The 12,065-nt window shown below is 37.3% G+C and overlaps 1 protein-coding gene across 3 annotated transcripts in view; it reads left to right on the forward strand.

Moving 5' to 3' along the window:
• LOC309803775 (3',5'-cyclic-AMP phosphodiesterase 4D) overlaps positions 1-12,065 on the forward strand; it is a 575,480-nt gene that overhangs the window by 363,051 nt on the left and 200,364 nt on the right. For all 3 annotated transcript variants that reach the window (XM_082620485.1, XM_082620483.1, XM_082620484.1), the window contains exon 3: positions 5,306-5,342. In XM_082620485.1, the coding sequence (XP_082476611.1) occupies positions 5,306-5,342 (37 nt within the window). The remainder of the gene's footprint in view (positions 1-5,305; positions 5,343-12,065) is intronic.

Below are 12,065 nucleotides of genomic sequence, written 5' to 3' on the forward strand. Positions count from 1 at the left end.
TTAATCTTAGGAAGTATACCTTAAAATGTAATATTTGCAGAGCAGTTGGTCTTTGAAGGGTTTTTATATTGAGTAGTACAGGCAAAATAATATAGTAAATTTTCTTTATGCAGATAAGTATGGTGGCAGATACAGTACCTTTATCTCCCCCCCACCCCTTTTGAAATACAGAGGCAGAAAATCAAAATGCTGTCCCTAGGATTACAACTCACATGCACACACAATATATACATAAATACATTTATATGTAGATGTTTACATATACATATATATGTGCACATAAATGCCATCTCCAGAGGCCTTTGTTACATATGATATGCATGTAATCTTGCTACACTCTGAATATGGACATATGATATTAAACTCTCAGCCAGAATTATCACCTCAGTAGGAAACCAAAAATTATTTTATTTCATTTTATTATTTTAGCTTAGGGTAGAAGGACATGAAAGTCAGCAGGTGGATAGAGATTGTTTTGTTTTGTAAGTCATTTTAGTAATTTTTTTGTTTTGATTTTTTTTGCATTTATATGTTAACTCTTCCATTTGTTGTCTTTATGGTACATATCATCTTTATGAAATGGAAAATGCCTAGAGATTAGGCATTGTTTGGGATGTGCTTTTGGCATTGATAAATGCCATTACTGGTGCAGAATTGCACAGTGTTTAAGCACAGACCCGCCAGAGTCATATTGCCTGCCTTTGAATCCTGACCCCATCACACCATGGGCATAGTGATTTCTTTTGTCCTTCTTGGGGCTTCCATTCCTCATGTACAAAAAAAAAATTAATAGGAGATAATCAGTGAAATGTGCTTTGCACAGTTCCTGGCACAGAGTAATCATTTGATAAATATTGGTTATCATTATTGTTTTATAAAAATTATAACTGTTTGAAAGTAATACCATTATTATTTATCAGTTTGTTGGATATTTGTACTCTGATTTTTAAAAATAATTATATTGAAAGCCCATTTAAGAAATAAAAAATACTGGGAACATATTAAAAGGGCCCCCAGAGCTGAAATCAACAAAACATTGAGTGACTTTCCTGGGCATCAATGAAAGGGATGCCAGGATAAATTACCACTCAAGTCTATTAGGAAATTACAATTCAAGGCCAAAGAAAGCTGTTTCCTCATAAAGTTAAGAACTTGGATGACCTCAGTCACCTGTTTTTGTAGAATAAGTATTAGTTTATTTGTCTGTTAAAACTGGGGAAAGGGCTGTAATTTGGTTTGTTCTTTTGGCGCTGATATGGAATATAAACACAAAGGTGATCTTCAAGTGAGGGTAATCATTTCAACTTGATGACTGATAACTATAGTTAGCATTATCGAAAAACCATCAGAGTTGTGTATACAGACATGCACAAATGGCTTGGAATTTGACATTGAAAAATTTCAAATTGAAAGATACTACTGTACACAACACTGAACTGCTTTAATTTTGATCTTATATTAATTTACATTATTTTTAGTTCTCAGTAGAATGTTGCTGGACATTCTTCCCAAAATTCAAGTTTCTGTAGTTGCGATTTTGACCACAGGACCAAGCTTTTGTGTTAAAGGGATTACTTTAATTCTAAGTGGCAGTAGCATCAAAGAGGAAGATCGCTTTCAGGTATGGCTGAGGTTGGCTTTGTGTTATAGGAACTTCAGTCCTTGGGGTTCCATAAGCCGAGGGACTAGTTAATTTTTTACTTACAGTAGAGCTAGTTCTAAACTAAAAGGCCAAGCAATGCAGAGAAGCCATATCCTCAGTTGAATCTGCTACCAATGAAGCAGGGTTTTTCATTTGTTTTTGTTTGTTTTAGTAGTATTTTGTCTACTAGAAGTTTATGGAAATCATAATACCTCCTTCAAAAGTAATTTTAAAAGGTTCATTATATTCTTAAATGTGACATTTACATTTTCTCAGAGCCACATTATATATATATTTTTTTGGAAAAACCAAATCATTACAGCAGTTATCTTTGGATGGCTCTTAAAGTTTTTCTGTATTTCCCAAAGTTTTCTACAATTAATATGTTTTATATTCAGTATATGTATAAATGTTAGCTTTTACAAGATCAAGTACATTGTGTATGTATTTGTTTGTTTATTTTCTATGTCTGTACTTCTGTGAACATGGGAGTAAAGAGTGGTGAGTAGAAAAGTTCCTCCTGTGGCTAATTCCTGGGTGTTGTCAAACAGGGCTCCCAGAACCATTTTTATGCTTCTAAATGCATTTTTTTTATGTTGGGCTCCCAGTAGCATTTTTATGTGCCTATTAACAATAAGAACATACTTGTTCGCTAATGACTCTCTAATTTTAAAAGAGGTGGATCAAAGATGGTGATGAATGGGTGATAGTTTTGAGTCTAAGGGAAGAAAGACACCAGGATTTCAAAATACCACCATCTGTATGGTTATCATTTCCCTAATCCTACTGACAAACTCCAGAGGAGAATGTCTTTCTGGTTTTATAGCCAGAGAGTGAAGCACAGAAGATCAAAAAGTTTGCACAACATTCAGGAAGTAAGGCTCAGACCATGGCCCCTCTTCAAAGCACTAGTTCACCCAGCCATTTACCATCCTGAAATTTGCAATACGTGATATTTAGAAGCAGCAGATACTTTGTGGCCTCTAATGCTTTTCACAGCTTCATAGGATTAGAAATCTTCTCTCAATAAAGTATAAACTTTCTTCTAATTAACTGCTGGTTTGGTAATAAAAAAGCGTGGAAAGGTCGTTGCCTCATGTGTTTCAAACACAATCTTGAAATGAACTAGGTTACAAAACTGTATTTTCAGGTGCTGCTGTTGGTTGAGTTTATTTTGCAAGAGGGCAAGAGGCTTTTTTTTCCCATTTAAGTGCTTAAACAGTTTCTGGATCCCAGTGAGGTGTCTGTGAGGGTTTGCTTTTTGATTTTTCTCTTTCAGTTTCTTGCCAGTGTTTCTGGCTTCTTATTATAGAAAGAATGAGGGTAGAAATGAAAGCACTGTAGTAAATAATACAAAAGTAGCGGAAGGATGGCCGGAGGCATAGGGGAGTAGTTCTTGGCTCTATTGTCATCCCTCCCTGGAAGAACAGGAAGTTCAGTGGTGTGCTGCTGGGCCTCCTATCCCCACTTCCAGTGGCCAGCAGAGCAGGCTCAGAACTCAGCAAGCTTCTCTTTGAGGGAGGGGAGAGCCTGCTCCTGCCCCAGGGGCCAGAGTGGGTGGTTCCAGTTCAGCCCATGGTCTCGAGGGCAGGCTATGGACAAAGACTTGGACAAAGATTCTGTCGTTATACATTCGGTATATATTCAGAGATAATGTATTTTTTTGATAAATTTATTTATTTATGTATGTATGTTTGGCCGCGTCGGGTCTTCGTGGCTGCGTGCGGGCTTTCTCTAGTTGCGGTGCGCGGGCTTCTCATGGCACAGGCTCTAGGCGTGCGGGCTTCAGTATTTGTGGCTCGCAGCCTCCGTAGTTGTGATGCACGGGCTTAGCTGCTCCATGGCATGTGGGATCTTTCCGGACCAGGGCTCGAACCTGTGTCCCCTGCTTTGGCAGGTGGATTCTTAACCTCTGTGCCACCAGGGAAGTCCCTATTCAGAGATAATTTAAACCTTACATAATTTTGAAAAGTAAGGGTAGGCTATTTATTGAGGACATTTGCCACTGAATTGCTAGAAACAATTCTACTGTGACTAAAATGAGACGGTCTTGAGATATTTGGCAAAAACAATTTCTGGGCAAGTCAAGAGTGAAATATCACTAAAATGATAACTAATTTTCTTTATGCTTTGACACGGAAAGAAAGCAAGACTGATAAATTACCCTAAATATTGTATATTCTAAATAAATGTTTTATAGTGCTTGGGAATGAAATACAACCAAAGATAGAATTAAGTGTTTTAATACACATGCACATGCTTTTCAGTTTAGAGTGATTCAAATCCAGTGTAATTCATGTGAAAAATTAAAAGACTTATTTCCAGGGATTGATTTCAGAATGTTACTGTGCCTTGGCCAAGTTGACTAAGTTCTTAGAAAATAAACTTTGTAGTCGGGAAATTATAAAGAATAAAATGGAAGAAAAGACTGTACCTCGGGAAAATATCTAGATTTTTGTATTAGTTAAATTTTGGCTCTCTGAATAATCTCTCCAAAGAGCAGTGCCCCTCAAACATGTAACTGTGGAACGAAGAGGGTGCAAGATAACACACGTTTCCTTTAGAGTGTGTTCCACCCCCTTTCTGCTTTATTTTTCCCACACTTTGAATTTCAAGATCTCTGTGTAATTTGATGATGACCGTAGCAACTGGTCTAATTATTGGCAGCAGTCCATTTACTAACGTCATCCATATGCTGCTTGTGCCGAAGCATATCTCATGAGTGCTGTTTTAGGTCACTCAAGCCCTTTCCAGAATTGTTCATGAGTGAGTGAAACATTTAGTTGCAGTGTTCTCAGTTAGGGTCATGTCCGGAAGCTTTCTGTGTAGAATAATTCCATTCCCTTTTGATTAAAGAGTTCCAGCTAGCTAGATCAAGAAATATCCCGTGGAGATTTTGGAAATCCTTCTCATGAACTATTCATACTAAGAAACACCACGAAAGAACTCTGGGCCTGGGTTTCTTACTTTCTTCCAAGCAGAATGTTCACAACTTTCCTTGCTTCTCCCTGTCCCTCCAAGACACGTCATGCTGAGACCTTGCTCCTGCGTCCTCGGCACAGTGTCACTGAGGTTGCTGTAACAACAGCACACACGGGGTAACATGCCCCCGTAACTACGGTGGCTAGGATGTGAGCCAGTTGAAAAGTTTAACTGGTTTTTATTAGAGTATGACGCAGTCTTATGTCATCCACAGTTCCGAGCCCATCCAGGGCTCACACATGATGATGCAGAGTACCTGATGCTCATCACCTTCCAACGTTAGATGGTCCAGGGACCTCTCACCAGAGCCATTGCTGTTGCTGGCTCCTTCCACAGCGCCCTTCAGTAATACTTACCATTAGCAGCAAAGAGTAAAACTCAGGCCCCACTGCTGGAACTCCGTTTCTACTGTTATATATCCTGTGCGCTTAATAAGTGCCAGTGACCTTGGTTATGATCAAGAAGCCCCTCTTTTCACCCAGGGAACTGGACAATGGTTAACATCCCAGAAGACACATCTTCACGCCCATGATTGAGAAGAACATGTGTTGAAGAATAAGGATGGAATTACTGTAATTCTCTGTGGGGATTTATGAATGAGAAACTTACTATTTAATATTGCTTGAAAGTGGTCCTAGAGTGATCAGCGCCATCTAACGTGGCCTTTGGTTTGTTTTTCAGACATGGAGATGACCTGATTGTGACTCCCTTTGCACAGGTAAGCCCAGCTTGCTGAATGGACAGGTTTCTCACTCATCTGAAAATTTAATGGCGGGGGTTAGTTCGGGTTCTTAATTTCATTCTAAGTCAAACACAAGTACAAATACAAATTCTGTGGTTCATTCCAGTAATTTAAAAGCCATGCTAGAGAATGTGACTTTGGCCATATTGGTCTGTTTCCTATAAACCCATAGACCCAATGAGTATCTTTGCTTCAAATTACAAATTACCCAAGTGACATACTTAAATGGGACCACATTTCCTTAACTGACATAAGCACTAAAAGAGGAAAGCTATATCATGGATTAAGTTACATTTAGTATAATTAGGTGCATGAGCAGTGCTTGAAATTCCGTATTCCACTTCAACCTGATGCTTTATTTACTCTTTTTTTAAACATGTTATTTGTCCAAAGATTTAACTGAGTGACATATTTATGTTTATTTGTTCCTTTTAGGTATACAAATCATGAAAATACTTTAACCACATGACAGAAATGCTAGAAGGTGAAAAAACCATCTAAAGAATTTTGGAATATATATAAAGTGGTCGATAACCCGATATTCTTTGTATAGACCAGCGCTTCTCAACTCTAGCTACGCATTAGAATCAGCTAGAAAGATTTTTATCCCATGCTGCACCTCTGATCAACTGAATCCAAAAATCTGGGGGTTGGACCCAAACACCTGTAATTTTTAAAGGCCCCGGTATTTTCTCAGGAAAAGTTGAGACCCACTGGGATGGACAGACTATGGATATAATGGGATAAAACTGATTCAACCTGGGGCATGAAGCATGTTTAAAGCCAAAACTGACTGTTAATAGGAAATGTTAAAATTGGAATACAAGGGATCTAGAGGGTTATAAAAATCATAATCAAGGCTACATCAAAACTAGCTCTACTGCCTTGGGCAACTCACTTAACTTGCCTAAGACTTCTTTTTTCCAATTGGTAAAATTGGGGACTCAGCTGGATTAAGATAGTCAGGGCCCAGTCAAAGCCCATCATCTACTCTTGCTAAATGAATGAACTTGGGCAACTGACTGAACTTGGGCAAGCCTGGTTTCCTCCCCTGTGAAATGACACTTACAAGACTACTCACCTCATAACGTTGTCAAGAGATTGAAATAGTACCAAGCTTGTAAAATGCTCAGCACAATTTCTAGAAAATAAAATACTTACTGAATTTTGTGTTGTTATCAGTAAGGGTTCTTTCATCTCCAAGACGTCATAATACGCATTGTTTTTAAAAAAATGCATAATGGCAGTGTTTGGATAGCAGTATTATGTATGATTCTTCCACTTTTTCAAATTTCCTGAAATTTTATAATTGCTATAATTTAGACTAAAAATTTAATGAGTCAGTAAATAGCAAAATATATAGTGATCTTTTTCATTGATGCAGACAATTAAAGATAGAATGCAACCACCATCCTTTTAGAAGGTTAATGTCTCATTTGCTTCAAGTTTTGCTGGATATCATTAGGTCTTTCTAATATCTATATTTCTATGTTCAAAACATTTACAATCATATGTTTTCATCATATTTTGTGATAGCAAATCTTACAAAGCTAAGGACTTTTCATTGGTTGCTATTGAGGACCCATAACTTTATATCTAAGAGCTCAGAGCTCTTAGATATAGAGCTCTCAGTAGACAGAATAAATCAGGCAAAATAATATATATAACCATCACCAAATGTAGAAACAATCATTCCAACTTGAGTTTATTTAGGTTATTATTCTTGCTTCTAACTAAAATCTCTAGGTATTGTTGTAAGAAAAATATACATAAATATATAGTAAAATATGGAAAAAAATAATCTGTATATGATACCTTATCATCTTACTTCAGGTAGTATGTATGAATCTCCAACTAACTGGTCAATAAATTTGACTTGAACCTTGCTATTAGCACCCTTAAATTCTAAGGAAATCTAGTCTTTTACATAATTAGACATTTTTTTTTAGTGTACTTACAATCTCCAAAAAACTAATAGAATTTCAGTATACTGAGAAATATATATATGTAAAATATCATTTAGTCTGTGTTAGTGAACTGTTTAAATAAATAAGATATATACTTAATGCCCTTGAAATTAGAACTTTGAAGAAAACCAGCTCTGTGTAATTTGTAAGCATATACGATGCCTGAAAATAATCCTGGAATCTATTTAGGAAAGTTTGCTTATGATTAGCTTAATGACCCATGACACCTTATAGAAGGGGGTTATTGCCCCAGAAGCTGCAGATTCTTTTTCAGTGGCTCCATCACAGTTTTCACAAATGGCCTTTTACTAGAGTATATGATCTAGAAACCTCTACTAGAATTTTTTTTTAAAAGCCTGTTTAACCCTGAACAATTTTGATAGAGCATCTTTGGGGAAGCAGGTAAGAAAGAAGGCCCAGTTAGTGGCAGTTGTCTATGGCCTTCTCTTCAGCCCGATTGGGCACCACTAACTTATTTCATTGACCTAACCAATAACTCCTCAAATTTTTAATACAGGCTGGAGTATTCACCATTTAATGCTAAATATTATAATGCTTAAGCTGTAAGATGTTTATGTCACTTGAATTGATACCAACATTATTTGGTCAGATATACCAATGGACAGAAGACAGTGGACATTAGACAGGTCACTCAGGGAAGTGTTCAAATAGGCCAAAGAATTCCCCCCTTTCCCCAGCATGCTTTGGGGTTTGGAACTTCACACTAGATTATTCTGGTGAAAAAGCCATACTGCTTTCAAAATAAAATCTTTTGCATAGAAAAGAAATATAAGCAAAAGGAAGAAAAAGAAAATTTCCTATAATTCCAAACCCCAAAATAACTACTATTGACATTTTACTTTCTATCCCTTTCGGTTTATTTTTCTATGCCCAATTTCCTTCCCATAATTCTTTAAAATGGGCCTCCCACCCTAAACTGGTCAAAGCCTCTTCCCAAGCCCATCTTATCTTCTGCCTCCTCTTGTGAACTCATTTCTTTATGCTTGCCTTCATCTCCAAAACACGGAAAGATCCCTCCCTGTTGTTTCTCAGTCACAGTTTACTGTGAAGCTAAGAGAATAAAATCTTAAGTTACGAGAGAATTTAGGAAGACGTGCAAGGTCATATTCCACTTTGGTGGATAGGGCTGAAGCATCGTGCACAGACGTAATCTTCAGCAAAGATCCTACAATACAAGATCCTACAATACCCCTCCATATTCTATTCCCAAGTCTAAAACACTGTCAGGGTTAGAAATTCTTGCTGGTGTTCAACCTAAACACTTTTCCACTTCCAATTTCTTATGTTTTCCCCTATAAGCTCAGAATCCTTTTGATCCCCAGGAAAATAAATATTTTATTGGTTTCCATTTTGAACTATTCTCCTGTGTTTGGGTCAAAATCTTTTGGTTTGGGTATTCCCTTAGGGTAAGTGTTGACAGGAATGATGCCGTGTCACCTGATGCCAGTCGGCAGGTGGCCTTTTCCTTCCAAGGGTGTAGTCACAATTTGGCCAGAGTTCTTGAGGGGACCGAGGAACACCAAGGAGGCACAACACTGATGAAATGTAGGGAACCCTGCTTTGTAGTCAGTTGCCTTAAGCCCCACCTGTCCCATTATTTGTGTTGCATCATTTGTGACTACCTTGTAAAACTCTAAGTCAACTAGAATCCTCCTCTGGAGGTGTGCAATATTAAAAGAAGTGGAATCTTTGGTTAAGGAAAAGATAGGAAATATCCAAGTATTATCCTGGATCCTTGGAGAGACCTTCACGTCATTCAGACTGAGCAGATATGCCTGATTTAAAAATACAGGGTAGGAACAAGCAAGTCATTTCACCTTTACTCTTACCAAAATACAGCACGTGGGATAATTTTAGGAAAACTGCAGTGGTTATTAACCCTGTAGAACATTACTGTTCCTTGGTAATTGGACATTGTCAATTTTATAAAAATGCCCTTGCGTGTCTCTCCCCCATTTCACCCAGAAACAGTAATCTTGTGGTCTCATCATTGAATCCAACAGGCTCTCCCTGCCGGGCTGAGAAAGAAGAAAATCATCACATTTCAGTTGCTTATACCTGTTAGGTTTTTTTATCCTTCATTAAAATAAATTTCAGTAGCATGTTCTAGGAATCTAAGTACTTTTGGGGTTGAACTATATGAAACTATCAATATTCAACCTTTGCTGACATACAAAAACAGCAAGTTCATATGGTTTAACCAAAATGTAACTTGGAAAGAGGTTTTCTATCAAAATGACCTCTTTGTCTTGTAAATAATCATAATTTGGCTCCAGGTTTTTCTGGAGGTAAAACCAAGGCAAGGAGTTCTTTCTCCCTCCACAGCCCCTCCCACCCCACCCAACCCAAGGCCTGTGGCAACTCATGGTCTGTGTTTTAGTGCCATCTAGTGGCATAAAGTGTATTTGGACTCAAAAACAATGCTCAAAACAATTTTTTGTTTCTTTGTTTTGGTTTTTTGGGTTATTTTTTAAGCAGGAGTTTTTTTTTAACACGGATGTTATTGCCACATCTTTTTTTTTTTAAGCAATCTCTTCAAATCTGTATAAGAAATTATTTTTATATAAGTACACATTTCTTTTAGGCTAGTGTGTTCAGATGTTTAACTTTTTAATGAAATCCACATTTTCCTGCCATTTTCAGTGAATCTTATTGGTTAATAAATGTTTAGAAATACCTAAGAAAGTCTGAGATTAGTGTGTGCAAACAGCATTTAATCCCTCTCACAGACCAGTACAACTCTGTGCAAAAGTTTTCCATAACACTGTCATCATTTCTTTCCTAAAGTGTATTATTTCTCCTCATTCCCAATGTATTTTGACCTTGACTGATTATACTTTTGCTTGGAGGGGAAGAAGAGAAAGAAATGACCTTAATTTTCCAACCGTTGAGCTGTGTGGGAGTAAACCTCAGGGACCTTTTTGGGTAGCAAGCATTAAAGAGTGAAGAAAATTATAGGAGCGTCAGAGCCCTGACTATAGCTCTTAGAGGGCTGAATTCAAGAAGGGTGAGAGCTGCCCTGTAACAAAAGCGAAGAAAGATTGAACCCTAACTTAGGGGCTTGTGTAAAACTGTTTCTAGTTCTTCCCCACAGCCTGTAGTAGTAGATGCCTCACACTTTGTGTCCTGTAATGCAGGTGAGAACAGAAAAGACTAACACAGTGCCTTTGGGATGTGGTCACCCAGGATCACTCAACTCGGCCGAGGGCAACACCCCCTTATAACATTTGGTTGAGACTTTTATTTACACTTCTTGCCAGTATCATGTGTCATAGTGCAGGCGAGAATAGTTAATACTTAACATAACATGTATAAAATATTATTTGTCCTGCCACAAAAACAACAATGTAATACTTGCACACATAGGGAATGACGTAGCTGCAAGGTTATTTACTGCAGCAGTGTTTGTAAAAGTGAAATTTAGGAGACAATCTAAAAGTCAATGAGGAGAGGGCACAGGCAGCTGAATGGAGAAGGAACTGAAAGGGAAATTTCTTTCTTCAGTTTCTATTCTGAAATATTTCATGCATATAAGAGAAGCTATCTAGTGACTTTCTAAAATATAAAGAATAGTACTAAAATCAACAGTTTAAGAAATAGAACAGTGCCAAGATTTTAATGCCCTGAGTGTCCTTCCCTGATTTCATCTATCTGCCTCCTCTCAGAAATAACAATAATTTTGCTTTTGTCTTTGTTATTGAGAAAGAGACAGTCTACTTTTTCTTAAATTCTGTACCATGTGGGGATAGAGATTATGCAAAAATAAATATAAAATTTAAAAATTAAACTTAAAAACCAAAATAAAATCATCTAATTTAATATCTTTATTATAACAGAGGCAAAAACCTGTATACAGAAAATCAAGTGGAGTAGATGTTTCATGAAGTAATGCTTCCTTTCAAATGAGCATAGAACATGAATTACCTGTGCTACTATTTCTATTTGCCCAGCTGTCAGATGCGGTGCACTTACTACAATTTATTAAAATAAAGTTCTCTGAATTCTGAGGTTAAATTTTTGCCTAGAATAAGGATCGATCGGGGGTACAATAATCCTATTTAAAATGCTTTATTAGTGTATTTGATATTCAATTCTTAAAGCATAAATTCAGCCTGCATGATTTGTCAGATTTCTTTCTGCATCACTCAAGATTTCATGCCTAATAAAAGACATCGTGGTTTGATGTCAGCAGTTGGCTATTTGAATACTCCGTCATAGGCAGCGTGACCTTTCGGCAATGTGAGTTGTTTATATGTGATAATGAGCCAGATTTTTCCAGTGACTGAGTTAATCACGGTTGGCACCTTAGGAAACACCATTAACTCCTTCAGGGGATAATGCTGTAGGTCACTGTCCCAGGGCATAAACAGTATCCCAGTGACTTAGAAGAATTAATGCCAGTTTCAAAACTGTCTGAGATATTTTGTCTTAAAACAAAATTTAGACTGACTTTAGGTCAGCGCCAAATGACAAAATTCTGGAAACAGCTCTGGAACCCTTGGAGCAATTATAAAAAAATTTTCCCTGCTCCCACTGCCACCGGCATATTGTCAGTTATAGGCATTAAGTGAATTCCCTGTGCACATGCCAAATCATTAAATGGAATGTTGCCATGATGGGGTAATATTCACTGTGTGCCTTCTGTTTGCCAGGCACTGTTCTTGGCACCTAAACTGTCATTTCATCTCGTTTTCACAGCAACCCTGTGAGG

The sequence above is a fragment of the Mesoplodon mirus genome (genome assembly GCF_964341445.2).
Source record: "Mesoplodon mirus genome assembly, chromosome: 5".
NCBI classification, from domain to species: Eukaryota; Metazoa; Chordata; class Mammalia; order Artiodactyla; family Ziphiidae; genus Mesoplodon; species Mesoplodon mirus.